The sequence below is a fragment of the Zingiber officinale genome, chromosome 6A, assembly GCF_018446385.1.
Source record: "Zingiber officinale cultivar Zhangliang chromosome 6A, Zo_v1.1, whole genome shotgun sequence".
Taxonomy (NCBI): domain Eukaryota; kingdom Viridiplantae; phylum Streptophyta; class Magnoliopsida; order Zingiberales; family Zingiberaceae; genus Zingiber; species Zingiber officinale.
Genome location: NC_055997.1, coordinates 148,498,533 through 148,520,049, shown reverse-complemented (window position 1 = coordinate 148,520,049; position 21,517 = coordinate 148,498,533). Strand labels below are relative to the sequence as shown.

Here is a 21,517-nt window from a genome sequence, read left to right as displayed (position 1 = left end):
AAAGGTAAAATTGATAAATTAGAAAAGATTGTTAATAATTTAACCAAATCACAAAATCTAGACTTAGATTACAAGTCGAAGGTAAAACTTAAACTCTACAAACCAAGCTATAATCAAGTGAGCTATAATCAAGTGCCTTTTAATTATGAAACTATTCAATAAATTAATTGGTAAACTTAAAACTCAACATAAAAGTTAACTTAAAATTGTAACATGTTAACTTAACTAATAAACGCTTGATTTGTTTGATCTATGTATATAAGTAATTAATTGATAAATGTCGTTTATGATTAATAATTGCTTAATCTAGATTAGGATAGATAAGGACCTAGGCTTGATTCATACTTGACTAGTTAGACCTAGGGATTTTAAAAAGAAAATTAAATATTCAATTTCTTTGAAAGACTTTGTCTAGAAGTGGTGGATGATCTCATACCCAAAAAGGTCTAGTGTCTCGCCACAGCCTAGAAGTTAATCATTGAAATAGATATTTAATTGACTAATTGTAAAACCTAAGTCTAACTCAAATGGAAATCAATTCTTAGATGATAATTTAAATTGAAGATTAAATGAATCATCTCACAAAACTACTAAGGTTCTCTGATTAAAAATCTAGAAAAACGTGAAATGGACCTAGGTTTGAAGTAGTTCCAAATTAATTAATTCAATTAAATTAACTTAATTAATTTCAAAAAATTAATTTCAAAATGTTAATCTTAATTTTAAAATGTTCAAATCATAATTAAATTATAATTATTTTTTTATTAATTTCAAAAAATTAATATCAAAATGTTAATCTTAATTTCAAAATCTTAACTTTAAAATGTTCAAATCATAATTATTTATTGTTATGTTTTACTTAACTTTGAATCGTGTTTTCTTAATAAAAAAGAAGAAGATTGCTGGTAGGGCTATAAATGAATCAAGCGTTCCTAAACAAGTTTGGTGTTCTTCTTGGTAAGATCTTGTTTATGTTCGTTCAATATACATAAGAATAATTAAACAAACAAGCTTGAACAACTCATTAAGCTAAACAAACAAGCTTGAATACATATGTGTTCAGTTCGTTAATATTCGCGAACAACGTTCGTGAATAATATTCGTGAACAATGTTCATGAACAACATTCGTGAACAATGTTCACGAATCATATTTATTAATAAAACTATTTTCAATATGCTAAATAAACAATAAAATAAAATAAAATATCAATTTTAATAACCAATCAAACAATTAAAAATTTCAAAATAATCAAACAATCTTGAATTGAGAGCTTGATAACATCTAAATGAATCAAGCTTAAACCAAGCTCAAGCCAAGCTCGAACCAAGCTCAAGCCAAGCTTGAATTGAGAACTTGATAATATTTAAATGAACCAAGCTAAGCTAAGCTTCAAACAAGCTCAAGCTCATAAAAAATAAACCAAGCCAAACTTGAACACTCATTTCAAAAGAATTTAGTTCATTTTAAGCTTAGCTCGGCTCAGTTATCTTATCAAACAAGCTTGAACACCTCAAAGTTCGGCTCGGCCGACTTGTTTACAGCCCTAATTGTTGGTGCGGGAAGCATCAGACGATCGAACCTAGGTTTTGATTATGTCAAAGGGTTTAAAGTTAAGTTATCTTGTGATCTAACAAAGTTGGTTGAGCTTGCAAGAAAGTCTTAAGTTGTCTTAGGCAAAAGTTCTAGTAGATTCTAGGCAGATAGAAAACCCTAGGAGATGGTAACTCTAAGTCCTAGGGAGCGATAACCCTAGATGATGGAAAGTCCTTGTTGCGGTTAGACAGGTAGAAAACCTTAGGGGGTGGTAACCCTAGGTCCTATGGGGTGGTAACCCTAGGTTATGGAAAACCTTAGGGGGAGGTAACTCTAAGTCGTAGGGGATGGTAACCTTGGGTTATGGAAAACCCTAAGGGGAGGTAACCCTAGATCATAAGGGGTGGTAATCCTAGGTGGAAAGTCCAATCGGTCTGGAGGACCAGTCTGGAAACAGGCAACTTCTCCTAAGAGGAGTAGGTGAGGACGCGTTCCTCGTTGAGGGAACAGTAGATGTCAGTTCGACCTAGAGTTTCCGGAGGAAATCTGAAATCAGAACCGGACAGTTTGAAAACTGTCATAAGTTATATATTGCTTTACTTGCTATTTGTCTACCTCTATTTTGCAGGGAAACTAAGATTTTGTAGGTTGGAGTTTCAGTCTTGACCGGTCGATTGAACTGGGGATCGGTCAACCAAACTTCCAAGCAAGAAGAGTAGACTTCCAAACTAGCTGATCAAGTTTGACCGAAGGATCGGTCGACGGAACCTGGGGTTCAGTCGGTCGATCGATAGATAGACGTTGATGTGGTCAAGCTGGGTGGATCGGATCAAATAGGCCAGCGAGGTATATTCAATTCTTGGAATAGGAAAAAAACTAGAAAATGGATATCGAGTTTCTGTTATAGAACTTGGTGTTGAGGTACATTGATTAGCTTAAAATAATATTAGGAAACCTCTATGCCACACCGGAGGTCACTTAAGTTGTGTTGATTATCTTAGAGGTGGAATGGTGGTAGTGGTAAGTTCAAAAGGAGTGTTGGACATATTTGAAAGTTGTAGTATAATTTTAGCTTCTTGTATGGATGTGGGAGGCTGGGTGATGTTAGTGGGAAAAATAGGTGCGATTTGCTTATGTGTGGGAGAGATGGATTCATGTGTATTAGTTGTTTTGTTTGTTCAAGCTGGTGAGAAAAGTGTTAGAAGGAAATTGTGACAAAGATAGAAATTGGGTACTACAAAATCAAAATTTGATGGCGTTGGAGTGGACAAAAAGGGGAAGGTGGTTTCATGGAATTTTATATCACAACTGACAATTTTCTCAGTTTTCATATCATATAACTTGTATTCTTTTTGTCTAGTCGAATATCCAACAAAGATGCATCATTTGGTAAAAGATTCAAATTTATGAATTGGGTGTACAATAATTGCATAACAAAAATAACTAAAAACCTTTAAATGATCAAGGGAGAGTTGGAGGTTGTCTAGAATTTCAAAAGGGGCTTTATTAGAGAGCAGTGGAGATTATAACCAATTAATGAGATAAATAACAATTAAAACACACTTATCCAAAAAATACAAAGGTGAATGAGATTGAAAAAGTAATGCTAGTATGATAAAAGATGATTTATTCGTCCCTAGTGTCCCTGTCAATCTGTTCCTAGGTCAATACGGAAGAGATAAATTACGGATGACTACTAGTCATTAGTACAAATAGTTAAAACATGGGGGAAGACATACTCAGACGTATTGAATTTTGACCCCAAGATTTCATATAATAATATCCTATATTTTAATCATCGTACTGTTTCGAGGAGACGAAAAGAAATAATGCTCGTGCTACAATGATGAGTTGTATATCAGTTGATAAATTAATAATATTAATATGGATAAGAATTGTTTTTAGTGAAAATGGTAGAATAAGAAAAAATAATTAAGTTAGATAACGTTCAACTTGAGATGATCGATGTAGTCCTATGAAAATTTTCGATAAGATGATCAGTCTAGTCCTATGAAAATTTTCTATCGAATGTTAAGGTAAATCGGGAAACATTTGTGATGAGCAGCTCATAAATCCAGCATCCTAGCATGAGATGTTGCCACATTAGGTCATAGGGTTAAAACTCAACGGTCTGAGCATGTCTTCCCTCATAACTTGGTCATTGCACCAATGATTAATAGTCATCCGTGATTTACTTCTTTCATTTTGACCCAGAGATAAATTGATAGGAATACTAGGGGCGAACGAATCACCCACGTAAATATATATTTTTATTGCTAAGATTATGATTTGAGCTCATCATTCATTAATCATGGAATAAGTATTTTTATTATTGACAGTATGATTTGAGTTCATCATTAATAAAGCATGAGAAAGTTGACAATGTTGCTACCTTGTTGGTTATAATCTGTTATATTGGTTATAATCCTTTGAAATATACCTTGTTATTGACTTTGTTGGATGAAATATGACTTCTGTATACCTATGATTGAAGTGGTGTCGATTAACAATGGAAGAAAAAAAACAGAAGGAAACTAGGTTTAGGCATTAGGGTTTAGAATTATCATTAGAGTTTGAATATATGGCTACAGTGTACCCTGATTTATTTGATCAACATTATTCAATCTATACACGCCAATTTAAGTGCATAATCCTCTTTTTATAAAATTTGGAATTAAAATAAATAGAAATAAAAAATAGAAAAGATTATTATATAATTATTATAAAATATTTTCTAATAAATGATACAGTGAAATAGACTTTGAGGATATAGTCTACTATCAAAGGCTTAATGAGCTCAAAGCTGGCAACTTATTTTATATGAACAAGTCAAATAAGATTACTCTCTTCTTTTGAGCAGGCATACCTCACCATCACACACATATTCTTCCTCAGTCATTTCCCCATGTGCTTCGCCATTTTCCTTCTTTCTGTTCAGTGCACATTTTGGGTGCAGGTCGAAATCACACTCTACGCAACGGTAAGTCCAACTATGTCCCATCTCTCTACAACCATTAGGGTGCGTTTGGTTCAAGTCATCAGGTATAATCTTGGTTATGTGATTATCAGGTAATCACATAACCAAGGTTATAGGGAATAAAACATAACCAAATGTTGTTTGGTTCAACTTAGATAATGCAACAAAACCTTGTTTATTTGAAGGTTTTAATGAATACCCTAGTTTAATATTTTACCGTATTACCCTCAGTTATAAAACCAACTATACATAACAATAATAATAATAATATTATTATTATTATTATTTATTATTATTATTATTATTTATTTATTTTTTAATATTTTTTTACTTTTCTTTTTCCGATATATTTTTTTATTTTTTATGTGTTTTTTTTATTTTTTAATATTTTTATATTTTTATATTATTTATATTTATATTTTTTTATTTTTTTACATTTTTTAAATTTTAATTTTTATTTATTTATTTTATTTTTAATTTTAAAATTTTTATATTTTTTTAATTTTTTTAAATTTTTAAAAAATTTTAAATTTTTTTTAAAATTTTTTTAACATTTTTAAAATTTTTATTTTTTATTTTTAAAATTTTTATTTTTTATTTTTTTAATTATTTATTTTTAAAAAAAAAAATTTAAACATTTTTTTTTTAAAATTTTTTTTACATTTTTTCTCTTTTTTTGATATTTTTTCTTATCGGAGGGTATTTTTGATAAAAAAAATTCGTTAACCCCGGAATCAACATAAAACCTTAGTTTTCTGAGGTTTTCCGATTCCGGGCTGCATGACCCTTTTGCTGACGTGTCGGGCATGGAACATTAATTGGGAATCATCGAATACCTAAACCAAACAAGATTTTTGTTGATAACCTTGGATGGATAACCAAGGTTATCAAGAATAATCCCGAACCAAACGCACCCTTACAGTCATAAGTGAAGCAACGGGTAAGGACAAGCTCATGCTCATCATGGAGGTCAAGCTTTATCTTCTCAGGCCACCCCTTTGCCATTTCTTCAGTTGGATGCTCCAACTCTTTGATCTTCTCCTCAGTGAATGGATAAGCATCAGTTCCATGTATCATCAACAACTCCCTGGCTTCTTTGGTAACTGTTCGTCCTGTAGGACCTGTAACAACCATGGTAAGACCTACAAAAGATTGTCCGCGGGGATGGAATTTGAATATACGGTTCAAATATTTCTTTCTCTCATCACCAAAAGGTAGTGCCAACCATGGCATGCGTAAGAAGAATTTCTCAAATGAATCCTGATCATGATCGCTGGAGATGAAGATAATCTCAAAATCAGTATCCACATTCTTGATCTCGTGATACTCTTCGATCAGTTTAGGGAGGTAATCACGGCAGCGAGGATGCCAACGTGCTGAGAAGTACAGGAGGATGGTCTTTCCAACTAGCTCTTTTATTGGAACCTAAAGGAAGGATATTACCACGCACGCTCGGTTACCAGATTATAAGGAAAGAAATGTACTCCAAAAAAAAATAAGAAAAGTTCAGTTAGGAAAATGCGGAAGCTGTTTACATGTTAAGCAAAAAATTCATTACCTTCAATCCCTTTTTTCCAATGACATAGTCCAGATCCCCCGAAACAAGAAGTGACTCGAGTGTCTGTGACTCAAGTTTGGCCTGTGCTTTCTTTGACAACTCATGCAACTTCTCCTGAGAAAACGGGAATGCTTCCCATGCCTCAAATCCATACTCCCCAATAAGTTCAATTAAATCAATATTCATAGTTTTCCCATCCGATCCAATCAAGATTGTTGGGATCGTTCGTACTCGGCTAGAGAGGGGGGTGTGAATAGCCGCATCAAATTCTCGCATTCTTCCTACAGTTAGGGTTAGTCGCAGCGGAAATACAAGGAAGAAACTGAGGAGAAGAAAAACAAACCGATGTAACGAGGTTCGGAGATGAACTCCTACTCCTCGGCGTGCCCGTAAGGTGGACGAAGCCTACCAATCCGTCGGTGGATGAGTCCCCGGAGAACCGGCTAAATATGAGCTCCTTATGGGTGGAGAAACCTCGCCACAACTACTTCTTGCAACAGCAAGATAAGGAGTACAAATACAAGAGAAGCAAGAAGTAAATACACAGCAAATGTAAACAACCCTTGCCTTCTTGTCGACTGTTGAAGAAGCAACAGCTTCTCAGACGCCAACCACAGCAGCAGCTCAGTCAGAGTCCCAGCCGAAGGAAGAAGCTCACGCGAAGCTTGCGAAGAAGAGCTCAACAAAGCTCAAGCACCGCAGCAATAGAACAGCAAGAAGGAAGAAGAACAGAGCACGGAAGATGCCCTCGCCTCCTTTATACCGCCAAGAAGAAATGAAGAAACTAGCCGCTTGCGTGTAACGCTAGAATCTGATCGGTCCCGCATCGATCGTAAACATTCTGCGTATCGACCGGTGGACCGATCAAAGACCTGATCGGTCCACGACCGATCCCAACTCTTGGCTTTGAAGCTCTTCCTTCCGCGACATCGTCTCACGATCGGTCGCCACGACCGATCAGAAGCTCTGATCGGTCCACGCACCGATCAGCGCCTTCTCGCGGCCATCGATCACCCGATCGGTCCGCATCGACGATACCGATCGAGCACACTGATCGGTTACTGATCGGTCACCAGACCGATCAGATAACTAGTGACTTGGTTTTTGCCCAAACCAAGTCCCAAGCCTTCCAAACCAACATTCGGTCAACCCCGACCTGTTGGTACTTCATTCCTAGCATCTGGTCACTCCCTTGATCTGCTAGAATTCCCCGCCAAGTGTCCGGTCAATCCCTTTGACCTACTTGGACTTTCCTCAACACCAGATGTCCGATCATCCCTGATCCATCTGGATTTTCCCTTGCCTGGCTTCACTCACCCGGACTTTCACCTGGCTTCACTCACCAGGATTTCCACACTGCCTAACATCCCAGTTAGGACTTTCCCACTGCCTGGCTTCACTCACCAGGACTTCCACTTTCACCTAGCTTCACTCACTAGGATTTTCACCTGGTTTCACTCACCAGGATTTCCCGACTGCCTGGCTTCACTCACCAGGACTTCTCCGACTGCCTGGCTTCACTCACCAGGACTTTTCCCCGTGCCAAACTCCCTGTTTGGACTTTCCCCGTGCCAAGTCTCCATACTTGGACTTTCCGCGTGCCAAGCTACCTGCTTGGTCTTTTCCCCGTGCCAAGTCTCCGTACTTGGACTTTTCCAGTGCCAAGTCTCCATACTTGGACTTTTCGCGTGCCAAGCTCCTTGCTTGGACTTTTCCCGAATCAGGTCAACCAGGTCAACCTTGACCTAAGGTTGCACCTACAATCTCCCAAACACCTATTCTTGTCAAACATCAAGAATACAACTCTCTTCTCGTCAAACATCGTCAAACATCAAAACATAACTCGAGTCAAGTCAACTCGAGTCTGGTCAACCAAGTCAACTTTGACCTAAGGTTGCACCAACAAAGATGATATTAGGCCACACAAATTCATTGAGATCAAAATAGCAAAAAAGCTTATCACAGCTTTTGTCATTGAAAGGAAATGCGAGCCAGGGCATGCTTTCTATGGCTTCATCATAACAGGATTCCTCGTCATCCCAGGACACTAGCACAACCTCAAAGCTCTCTCCAATTTCCTTGAGCTTCCTATATATTTGTGCAAGTTCTGCAGTGAACTCACGGCTAAAATCATCATTGTATGTGAAGTACAAAGCTACTATTTTTCCTTCGAGATTTGAAACAGAAACCTCCATCAAAATCAGCATATATATCAGTACACAATAATTATAGATGTAAGTAATTAAGCATTTAGTATATGTTGAGGCATTTAGTGTGTTAGTCAACAGAAACATTAAACATCTCAAAAAATTACTGGAACATTTGCATCACCTTAGATCTATCGTTTGCAATCAAGTAGTCACGGTAAGATGAGACTAAGACACTTCGAAGAGTTTGAACCTTCTTAGCATTCTCCGCTTCCTCTCTCAATTTGCTAATCTTTTCGACAGTAAATGGATAACCCTCTGCACCATATCCTTTTACAGCTTTTACACCTTCTCTATTAAGAACCTTCCCATTGACATCAAGGATGACAAGGGTGGGAACACCCATGGCCGAGAATTTTTTTTCGAGTTTTCTCCTCATCCAACTGTCAGAAAATGGGATTGCAAACCATGGCATTTTTGAGAAGTAATCATTAAAGGAGTCCTCATCACGATCATCAGATACAAAAATAATTTCAAAGCCATTATCCTGGGAAGAAAGCTCATTATACACTTCAATCAGCCTGAGATTGAAGAGTTGGCAATGTGGAAGGCATGAGACTGAGAAGTAAAAAGCAATCATTTTCCCTTCAAGACTACCAATAGCCACCTAAACAAGTAAATAACTGATTAGTCGCATGATTTTCCAAACTGTTCATAAGCTCACTCATGTTAACATGCAAGAGGACATTGGCTATAAAGTGCAGATAAAGTAGAAAAAGAATCAAAAGGATATTCTGATATGATTCGACAATAAAGAAGATATTTGCACGAAACAGAACACTCAAGTTGTGTGTACTGCGTTCAAAGCTAATGCATTTAACTTTAGTAATAAGTCACCACCCGAGTTGTTACTAAGTTGTCAATAAAAGATTTGTGCATTCCATGTAGATAAATTACTCATTAAAGTTTGGATTGAATAATTTGTGATTTTTTTTTTTCATAAGTTGAGTGTGCTTCAGGATGTATACATACTTTCGCATAAACTTGAATCTTAACTTAGCACAAGTACAATAAGCAAAATAAATAGGAGGATCTCTAGCATGATGAAAAACCCCTGCAATGAGTTTGTGATGAATAGTATGTAATCCACTAATACAGTCAATAATGGAGAGGAACCAAGGGTAAGGCCGTTTACCTATAATTAGTTGGGTGAAGTCTAGACACCCATATTATATTTATAAAAAATGGACAAGGGAAGCAACTGCATATCCAATTAATTTGGAATTTTAAGCTTTCCTTTATTCTTCAGAGGAGTAGGCTCAAGCTAAAAAATTTTTGACAAAAGGAGAAACTAACAGAATAAAACTCAGCTAAAAAAGAAATTCTAAGTGAAACAAAGAATGCTCAACTACCTCCACTTCTAAGTAATTCAAGGTAAAAAAAAGGAAGAAGAATAAGAAGAAATGTAACCAAAGTGTTCCTCCAATTGTATCGTCCCTTCTCATCCAACAACTCCCACAAACTACTGTAAAATCTCTCATCAAAGATCAAATACCATTGCCAGCTTAGGCCAAAATTTTCACGCCGAAAGAGTACTTACCCTCAACCAAAATCCATTCCTCTGTTCATCTTTAGTCAAATCGTTAACAAACAATCAGATCAACCCATCGAAACATATCTATTGAACCGAACAAAATCCCCAAAACCAAGGCTTAGCTTAGAGCGATCGAAATGCAAAGAACAAGATCCCAACTTTCCACAGTGATCGACCTATCCTCATAAACTACAACAGATCAGAGTGCGTAGTGAAAAGGGACAAACCTTGTCGCCATTATTCCGGATGAGGAAGTTCCTCCCGTCGGTGGAGAGAAGCGATACGACGTCTACCACATCCACCTCTCTCCCTTCCTCGTCTGCCATTTTCTTATCTCGATCGCTCACTTCCTCCGTTTTCTCATGGAGGAAGTTGCCAGGGAAACCTAAGTCGCCCATCTTATAGAAAATACTTACTCTTCCCTCTTTCAATCCTTTCCTTCCCTCCAGGATTAAATTTTATAAAATAAAAAATTGTATTCAAAGAATAAAAAATTAATTTTAATTTTATGAAATATTAATTCTATATAAATGTAGATTGTAGATTTTTTTTTTAATTTGGATTTTCAATTTTATAAATACTACCTTTCATTTTATGGAATTTTCATAAAAACCATAATCTTATCACCGCTAATTTCTATTCATTAAATTATTTGGATAGAGTTCTCACTCAATTTCCAAACAATAAAAAAAATAAATTGAATCGAGTAGTAATCCATATCAACGAAACGAGTACCTTATCTCATTGATTGAGGGAAAAGGTTTTGGTGACTCGAGCTTTGTTAATCCACGACCTATTATATATATTGAAGTTATATATTTTATTTTATTTTATTTTATTAAATTTTTATTTAGATTGGGTTGTGTAATTTAGAAATAGAAAATAAAATAAATATGTCGTTATTCCCCAATAATAACTGTTGTATAAGAATTGAGATTATATATATCAAGTTAACAACTATTTATTTAACCATATATTAATGTTTAGAATTTAGTGTTCTTACGGCTGTTGAATAATATTTCAAGTTTTTTTTTGAGTTATTTTACCTATATTGGTTTTGAAGATATGGATTATTGGATTTGAGTAGAGCATGTTAATTTACGAACATTTAATAAATTTTGGAATGAGAATTAAAAATAAATTTTTGGATAAAAATATTCTTAATATATTTATTCAATTTTTCTTTCTTTCATTTTACTTTCTCTATCTGTTCTCTCTCATCATATTTTTTCTTAGGGATATAAATGAGTCGAACCGAGCAGAATAATATTAAACTCGAGCTCGGCTCGTTTAAATTATATTTGGGCTCGAGTTCGGCTCGAGCTTGAATCGAACTTTTATTACAAGGCTCGAGCTCGGCTCGTTTTGAAATTATCAAACTCACGAACAGTTCGAGCTCGGCTCGTTATTAGGTTGATTATCATAGTTAACGAGCCTAATTCGTTAAGCGAGCTCGGACTCGTTTTCAGACTCATTTTAGAGTTCATTTTTTAGGTTCGTTTTAAAGCTCGTTTTAATGTTCGTTTTAGAATTCGTTTTTTTTGCTCGTTTTAGAGTTCGTTTTCTGGTTCGATTTAAGGCTCGTTTTAAGACTCATTTTTTTTTCTCGTGAGCCTACAAACAAACATGTTCGCAAGCTCACAAGCCGAATATCCTTAAACTCGAGCTCAGCTCGATAAAATTGTCGAGCTTGAGCTCGGCTCGATAAGATAAACAAACGAACTCGAACGAACTTTTTATTGAACTAAGCTCCGAATAACTCGCAAACCGTTTGGTTCATTTACATCCTTACTTTTTCTCTCCTCATTCTCTCATCAAACTTTCCCTCTCAACGTATTTTCTCTCTCCTCATTTTCTCTCATCACACATCCTCTCTATATTCTCTCTCATCACACACACTCTCTCCTTATTTTCTCTCTCTTCATTCTCTTCTATCATACTTTCTCTCTCATAACAGACTCTCTCCTCATTTTTTCATCATACTTTCTCTGTCATTATACATTCTCTCTCCTCCATCTCTCTCCTAATTTCTCTCATCACACTTTGTCTCTCTTCAGTATCTTCCATCACACACACTCTCTCTCTTCTAATTCTTCATCTCACTTTCTCTCTCATTATTCTCTTTCATTATATTTTCTCTCTCCTCAATCTCTCTTCATTTTATCTCATCACACTTTCCCTCTCTTTATTTTTTCCCATCACACTTTCTCTCTCCTCAATCTCTCCTACCACGCTCTCTCTCTCTCTTCTTATTTTCGCTCATCACATTCTCTCTCTTTATTTTTTTCCATTACACTTTCTTTCTTATCATTATCTCTTATCATATTTTTCTACCACGTTCAACTTTTTCTCACATCTATTTTTTTTCTTATTTTTCTCTAAGAATAAAAAAAAAATTAGATTCATTTTGATTAAAAATATTCAATTAATCAAATATTATTTTTTAAAATGATAATCAAACACATATCCATTATATTCTATAAAAATACTAAGATTTATAAGAAAGAATTAAATGTCACCTGACTCTAATATTTACTTTTTCTAGTGGCTTTACTGTTAGGTATTTGTCAAAATTATATATATTATCTGTGGCATTTATATATAAGGATGTTTATACGTGGGTGATATTTATATTATTGATGTCATTTATACATATTGATTAAATACTAATAATAATTTATTTTAATTTGTGCTTATCGCCTACTTTAATTATTCTCCAATTTTAATAGGTACAAACACTTTTGATATTAGTTGAATGTAATTAGACTGTAGATGTAACGCCTAATGACAATGTGACTGAAAGAAAGATCCAAACCACTTAGGTCACTATTAATATATAAAAAAAAAATACATGAAATACAAGTGCATTCTCGTATCTCTAACAAACATTTAAAACCGTATAATAATTAGAAAAAAAACACTATAAAACGGTTACACAATTTTATAAGTACAAAAACTTAAATTAAGTAAAACAAGACTCAAAAGTACTTGATAGTAAAAGGAAATTAATAATCTCAGTTAGTTTTATTGACTATTTCAAAAATAATTAGTCTAATCCTATAAAAATTTTCTACTAATTATTAGGATAAATCGTGAAGTACATACGATGGTCAACTCAGAAGCCTAGTATCTTTTGATTACGTCCCTCATTTTAAAATTTTTTTTTTACAAATATGATATAACTAGGATTCAAATCGTAAATATTTAAATGATAATCTGAATATCCTATTACAATACTATAATCCCAAGGACACTTCGATAGTAAAACAAGACCAGTAATCTATGAGCAGATCTAGAATCATCCTCTGACTAAGGGACATAAATTAACCAGCTCTATCTATAAATTAATCAGGAAGTCAAACTACTAAATATCACAATTAAATAATAATATAATAATCATGAAATAATAAATTAAAATTAAATAATTACTTTATAAAATTTTAAAGAATTTGTATGAATTTAATCCGTATTTGTATGACAATTTTAAGTGAATAAATTTATTAGTCTTTGAATAAGTCTTATTACTGAAATTAAGAGTAGGGATGATAATAAAGTGAGATGGAGCGAGACTCAAGAGCAGATTTGTTATTTCCATCCATAGTTTGTAGAATCGTGATCCTACGCAGGATCGATTTAGGGTCAGGATCGGATCGGTCAGGATCGGATCGTAGAATCGTACGATCCTACCAAAAACCCTTAAAATTTTATCATACATGATTAATAATTAGAAAAAATACCTAAAAAACTCATTTACATATAAATAAATAACTAATTTTGTATATATATGCAATTATTTACACTCAACACATCAAATTACATTACTACATGTACAAATTTAAATTAACTTGTAATTCAACTATCATTCTCGCATAGTAATAATATTTATATTTTCATATCATAAAATGAAAGAATATAAAATATCTATTAACACAATAATAATAACACATACAATGTCAAAAATATTTCCTTGATTTATAAGATAATTCAATTTAAATATCAACAAAGCATCTAACGTATATAACAGAAGCTATTGAATCCTTTAATTCAAATATGAATGTCGGAAATAATCTTCTAAAGACTGGTTGATGCCACACAATACTAGACAATAGACATCCAAAAACTTATTATTTTGAGAAAAATAAATGACAGAATATTATTGATAAAAAACTAACTCAAAAATAATTAAACATATATTTAAATAATTTAAAACTCTAATAAGATGAAAAAAAGATAATGGTTAAGGATAAACTTTGAAATTTATTAAAGATCTCTGAACGAGCTTTAATTTGATATATTATAGGCCTCGTGGTTCAATCCGAGTCAAAAGTTATGACATCTCAAGGCTTCCACCGATCCTACTCCAATTCTGCTCCGATCCTGTTCCGATTCTGCTCCGATCTTACCGATCCTGCTGCGATCCTACTGCAAAAACGATTCTGCACGATCCTGGATCGATTTTGGGTTTCCGGATCGTAGGATCGTACGATCCTACGATCCGGATTGCGATTTTGCAAACTATGTTTCCATCACCCTCCTCCTATTATATCTTCGTTCCCATTTCTTGTTCTATTTAATTCGGAGAATTCTCATCCTCGATCCCGTTCTCCATCCTCATTTTCTATCTCCAAAATAAATCTAAAAGGATAGTCATCCTCGTTCCTATTTAACATTTACTGTACTAATAAGAGAATCTCCATCCTCATTCTCATCCCGATCCTGATCCCCATCCCGTCCCTTATCGTGTTGTATCGAGACAAGTTCAGGAATAGGGATATCCCTTACCTACCTCGTTCAAATGCAAGGTTTGAAAAAATCCCAAACTTAAAACTCATTCCAAAAATACTCTCCAAATTTGCTCCTGCTTCAAGTTTTTCTCAGGGGACTCTAAATCTGTAGAGAAAATTGTCATCCCTAATTGAGAGTTAATAACTTCAATTAACCTAAGTTTAAATATCGAAACCTAAGTTTATTTTCTCATTCATTCCATTTCACCCATGCCCTTCTCTTCAATTAACCTAAGTTTAAATATCAAAACTTAGGGTGCGTTTGGTTTGTCCCATTTTCATTTTCATTTTCTGAAAAACACGTATTTTTCGTTTTTTTAGAAAATGACTTTTCCGCGTTTTTCATTTTCTTAGAAAATGCTCTCTCATTTTTTTAAAAATGAACGTGAAAAACGTAAACCAAACACGTTTTCCATTTTCTCAAAAAATAAAAACAGAAAACAGCGTGGAAAATGCAAACCAACGCCCCCTAGTTTCTTTTCCCATTCATTCCATTTCTCCTATGCCCTTCTCTTCGATGCCCCCATCACCTCTCCGCGGCCGATCGATTGTTTCTTCCAACATCTTGTTTGAGCTTTCTAATCCTATTACTAGTGTGCAGTGCACGACCGGATCATCCGACACCAACCTATTTGATTTGGGTCCAGAAATTGACCGGACTTTTCACGCGTTGCAAAGAGCATAGAGAGAATTATCCATAGCTTCAGCTAACAGTCTTTCAGAAATTCAGAACTACATGACAGATAGCAAATGACCAAACACTGAGAGAGTTTGCAGCACCAGACGCTTCTTATCATTCATTGTGCATCCAGTATCCCGAGCTGGATGTGGATTTCGAGTTGCTATCCGGCCTCATTCATCTCCTTCCAAAATTTCATGGATTAGCCGGAGAAGACCCTAATTGACACCTATAGGAGTTCCACGCAGTTTGCTCCACCATGAATCCACATGGCATCGGTGAAGAGGACATCAACTTGAGGGCCTTTCTGTTCTCATTGGCTATATTCTCTACCGCCTAGTTTTATTACTTGTTGGGAGATGAGAAGATCGTTTCTGGAAAAGTTTTTCCCGGCTTCGAGATCCACAGTTATTAGGAGGAGCATTTGCGGAATCCAGCAGCTTCCCGGGGAAACATTGTAAGAGTATTGGGAGCGGTTTAAAAAGTTATGTTCAAATTGTCCTCGTATCATCAGCTCAGCCAATAGATACTTATTCAGTCTTTCTACAGAGGGACTACTACCTATGGACCGGTCTATTATTGATGCAGCTAGTGGGGAGCACTAGTGAACAAGACACTGAGGAAGCAAGAAAGTTTATTTCTATTATTTCTATTATGGCTGCTAATGCGCAACAGTTTGGAAGCCGACAGTTGCTTACCAGAGGGGTTAGTGAAGTCCAAGTGGCCAGTGCAGACAGTCAAGTAATCAGAAATGACTTGCAGGAGCTGACTTCCATGGTTAGACAAATAGCTCTCAAGCAGCCAGTGAGTACTTGTGGAATCTGTTCCAGTCCAGCTCATCCGACTGATGTCTGCCTAATGTTGCAACAAGAAGGGAGTTCTACTTTTACAGATCAAGTGGCTGCAGCAAATATTTTTCAACCCGAATCTCAGTTCTATCACCAGCAACCTGGGTACAAGCCACAGTATGATCCTTTGTCTACCACCTACAACCCAGGATGGAGAGACCATCTGAACTTGAGGTATGGGAATGCAGCACAGCAACCTTATCAGCCATCCCTTGCTTTTCAGAGGCCGCCTGCATATCAGTCCCCACCAGTTCTAAACAGATCACAGCAATTCTAGCCTCCCAAATCAGAGCTTTCAGTACAGAAACTGGAGGAACTTATTCAGCAGATGGCAGCGCGACAGCAGCAATTGTCACAGCAATTAGCCTCGCAACGACAACAGATCACTAGTAACCAGCAGAATTTGGAGAGACAGATAGGTCAGATGGCGTCCACCATTAATCAATTACAGTTAAGGGGTGTAGTCAGTTGCCTGCACAGATCATTCCGAACTCTAGGGAAAACGTCAGTGCCATTACACTTTGGAGTGACAAATGCACCTTGGGCTCTGCACGTTCAGTACTAGTTCTAGACTCAGGCCATGCAGAGCAAAGGGTAGTCATAGATTGTACTAGAGTCATCCTTTTGGATGGACTTCAGATACTTTTATCAGTATATTAATATAAGTCTAGATGAAAAATATAAATAGTACATTTATCAAGTTAAGTAGTTCTTTTTCAATAAATTTATAACTGAGTATTAGTACTTAACTTGACAAAACAAGTGAGCATTATTATCTTCTAATAGTTAATTAGTAATTAAAGATTAGACATTCAAGGATAATTTTTAAATAAATATTATTTTAAATAATATCAAATATTTCAAAACTACTTGTTATTTGCCGCGAAATGTTAATTTAAAAATTATTTTAAAATTTTACTGAAATTTATTTTACAAATGGTTCAAAAAATACTTCTGAAATATTCTGAAATTATTTTTTTTTACAAAATACTTTTAAAACTTATTTTCAAAATTTACTTTGAAAAATACTTTTATACTTTTTTCAAATGATTATTTTAAAAAATCAAAATGAAAGTGTTTTGAAATTTATATTGAAAAACTGCATAAAAATACTTTAACATATATTTTAAGGTATTTTCGAAAACACTTTAAAATGTTTTAGTTTTACAAAATTCTTGCAAAGGTTATCCTGACTTTGGCAAGCCTTCTGAAAATTTATCTGATAACTATTTTGACAATATTTTCAAAATTATGTTGCTTGGATAAATTTCTTTAAAAATACTTTAAAAATATCTTAGAAAGATAAATTGCAAACCTTTTCACAAGTTGTCTCGAACAATTAAAACTTTAAAAATTACTTTGCAATATATTATTATTTGAAAAATATTTTAAAATCTATCTTAAAAAATTGTTTATAAAATTCTTACAAACTTTAGCCTTACAAAATGATTTGTTTTTTTCAAGTTTCAAAATTTTGAAAATGTTTTGTAAATTTTGAAAATTCATTTCAAAATACTTTGGAAAATTTTGAACTCCTCCCTACAATAAATCTCTAAAATTTTATACTTACTTTAAAAAATTTATTGCTTATGCTTGCTTGTGTATTTACATAATTTGATCCACTTATATGCACCTTGTTTAATGAATGCCGACGCGCGCGTGCGGGAGGGGGGTTATATATATATAGCTTGTCATTACATAAAAAGAAAGAGATTGTTGATGCAGTTGGCATCAATGATCAAACCTGATTTTTGATGAATGATAAGTAGATTAAAATTAGATATTTTGTTGATCTAATCATGTTACCGAGTGCACAGAATTGGCTAACTTGATAGGTCAAAAGGACCGTATACCATATAGAAAGTCCAGATGTGAGATTCTGACAAAAGGTCGAAATGGTCTATTCCCGATGGGCTGAAGTCCGGATGTGCGATTTTAATAGGAGGTCGGGATGTTCGATTCTCGATTAGCGAATTCTGAATATGTGATTCTTGCAGGAAGACCTGGTGGGTTAGATTGGACGTCTAGGAGATAACTTGATACTTGGTAAGTGAAAATAAGTCACTCCAACTTCCTGCTGCTGTTCTGTTACGATGTTGCTATGCCTGACTATTGTTAAGGAGTCGTCCAATACCGAGCCTGATCTTATCATCGTCGATGGTGTTGGGTAACATATATTTCATATTGTACTAAATTTCTGCATAAAGGAAAGTGTAACATGTTACACTTGTCCTTTTCTTTGTACTTGATCCCCTATTTCGATGGTTTTGGAAAAGATTATTAGTGGATTATCCATCGATAGGTCCGCGGGACCTGTGTCTTACCGAAAACTTCAAACCAAATAAAAAACTGATCAACGTGTGTTTTTTTTTCTTATTTTCTCATTATTTTGTTGTATTCATATTTAATTTTAAAAATAAAAAAGAAAAGATTTTAAAATCACATGATTCACTTTCGCATCTGGATAATAAAAAAAAACCACATTGTGAGTGAAGTGTTAAAAAAAAAAAATAGAACGTCATGAAAAAATGGAAATATGAGCGCCCAAATCTAGTGTTTATGGGAATAGTTGCAAATGCAAGTGTTAGGAGGCTCATGTTTCCATATAGCAATTTTATTGGGTTTAGAGTTCCTGAAAATAGTTGCAAATCAATTCGGGACCTCCTATTCCCTTCGAAAATGTTAGACCTCCGATGTTATTTTATTTATGTTCTTAATCTAAATTTCGATAAAGAATGCCACATTCAACCTACTTAACGTACTTAAGTTTAAAATAACATCTATTTATGAAAAATATATATAAATTCAATCAAAGCTTATAAATTTCAAGAAAAAGAAAGCTAAAAACATTCCCCAATTTTTATGAACATGCTTCAATTTATCGTTTTTAATGAAGCGGCTTCCAAAATGTGTCATTTTAGAGGGGATCAAGAGAAGACTAGAATTTAGGATCCAAGAAATCCTAAGTGATTGCAAATTAAGCTGTCCTTTTTTTTTTTTTAATCTGACCAACCAGTCCGCCGTTTAGCAGAAGAAAATGTTGAATATGTTTAGGAACTCAAGGGTGTTACTTGGAGTCGCTTTGGATTTTGTTTTTCCTGTGTAATTATGGGATAAAATTCATTTTGGACCAAAATTAATTTTGACCGATAAATTAAAAATATTTATTGGTCAAATTCATTAAATTTTACCGGTAAATTTATTGGCCGAAAAATTAATTTACTAGCCAACATTTCTATTAAATTTTAGTGGTAGATAAAAGTTTAATGAAATCTGTCTTTGATTTTTTTTCTCTCAACATTTTAATTCTTCTTTATTGTAGGTACCCTCTCTCTCTTCCCTATAATTCACTATCAACCCTAACAAAGCTAAGTATTACTAGCAGCATATTTTTCGCTAAATAAATTAGGTGATAATTTATTAGCGAAAGGTAAGATTAGTCAATAAAGAGTTGAAAAATGTTTGGATAAAATTTATATTAGTATGTATTATAATAATTTATCGTCATAGTATTTGTAATATTTTACTTCCCAATTTAACTATGTGTAATATGACGTGGTCGAGTTGTTGTATTTTGGAAAACAAACATTCAACAAAATGTCTTAAGCACCGTCGGAAAAGGGATGAATATGTTTTAATAAAATTGTGTTTAACACGTCTTAGTTACTTGGCGCAAACTACCTTACCCAACACTCGTCGACTCAACCCGCTCTGCACTTGGGCCCTCAACCCACTTAGCACTTTAGCATCCAACCACTTGATCACTCAACTTCTCGTTAGCTCGGGAACTTGGTAGCTTGACCCACTTGACACTCATGATCAAGGCAACTCAGACATTCGGACTACTCAACAACTTAGCCACTGTGAAGCTAGACAGTTCAGTCTTCTCTTCCATGGTAATTCATCCTACCCTGGTAGCCCAGCCTTCTTAGTCCAACAACTTTGAGTTTAATCGGTCAAGTTCATCTCAACAAACTAGAGAAATTTGAATTTTTAAATTCAGTAATTTAATTAAATTTAGCAAAAAAATTTTATCTCGGGGCCAACAATCAAGCAGCCCAAGTTTGAGTGAGTTCTTGAGTACCAACTCTTGAGTCTCACATGCTGAATCAATTCCCAAGTCTCAACTCCCAACTGTCAAGTACCCACGTCAACGTTCATGCGCGCTCAAGCACCTATGTCTGCATGCTCGAGAACCCTCTGAATGTCAGCTCCCAAGCCTGAGATGAGATCCTCTGTCCCCAAAATGTTGTGTCCTCATGTCCCAGAGCCGATCGAACGGTCTAAATCACATCTCAAGAATGCAGTGTATATCATGAAAATATCATAGCCGTCCGATCGACTCTGGGACATAGGGACACAACATTTTGGGGACAGAGAATCTCATCTCCCCAAGCCTGGGTGGGTTTCGAGTACACACACTCTAACCGTCCGAGTACCCAGATCTCGGAATATTCATAATAATAATAGCTTATTCCTCACTTTTGTTTTAAGATTCTGAAATTTGCAACTTTCCCAAGTATTTAAGTCCATGCAAATTCTCAATCCTACAACAGTTGGTAGAAGAACAATTAGTCTTTACGATAACATTGAACTTTTTTCCAACAAGTTGTAATTTATCGAACATGTTTTTAAGAAATTTATATATATCTAGCATTACTATACAATGTTACAAAAGGTGAATTCGCTCACTCCTAGTGCTTCCGTCGCACCCAATCCAAGGCCATCATAAGGAAAGTAAATCACGGTAGTCGAGAGGACAAGTGGTGGGTGGGGTGAGGTACACAAGGTTCAGAGATTGACGTTCCGACATCCCTATGGTTCGACCCTATATTCTCAACTGTAAATGTAATCACCACTTATCATCTCAGATAACCCCATAGGATTAGCATAACTATACAATGGCATGAAAAGATAATGGTTGGTCTTGCATATTGCTACTATTGCTTTACTCTTGAGAAATTTAACTTTCCATTTGTTCATACGCAAAATAAAGAACACTACCACCACTAAAACCCTCAACTCACTAATGGGGGAAATTTTCCTATTCAGTCCCAAATATTTGGGTACTTTTTGAGTTAAGTCATAATTATTTTAATATTCCCGGTTACATCCTAAATATTTTTTAAAAATTCTCAGTTCAATTCTAATTATTTTAACATTCCTGATTGCATTCCAAATATTTTTTAAAAATTCCCGTTCAGTCCTTTCATCTATTTCATTATTAAAAGTAATAGAGCATGTTAACGTGCAAGTCACACATAATAAAAGACCCAAAAATATGCATCATATATTAATCAGTATGTACTTTGGCATAATAAATTAATTGATAAATTACCATAATTTAGAGAAAGAACGATGTATGCATTTGGGGAAAGAATGATGGGAAGAAAGA

The 21,517-nt window shown here is 34.6% G+C and overlaps 1 protein-coding gene across 1 annotated transcript; it reads right to left on the bottom strand.

Moving 5' to 3' along the window:
* Positions 1-4,120: 4,120 nt before the first annotated feature.
* LOC121995476 (probable nucleoredoxin 1-2) lies at positions 4,121-10,234 on the bottom strand. Its single transcript, XM_042549207.1, has 7 exons — positions 10,039-10,234; positions 8,402-8,884; positions 7,979-8,259; positions 6,071-6,281; positions 5,418-5,937; positions 4,402-4,538; positions 4,121-4,132 (listed from the first exon to the last, which is right to left on the bottom strand). The coding sequence occupies exons 1-7, from the start codon at positions 10,207-10,209 to the stop codon at positions 4,121-4,123; spliced, it is 1,815 nt and encodes a 604-aa protein (XP_042405141.1). The 5' UTR covers positions 10,210-10,234.
* Between the last annotated feature and the right edge of the window lie 11,283 nt (positions 10,235-21,517).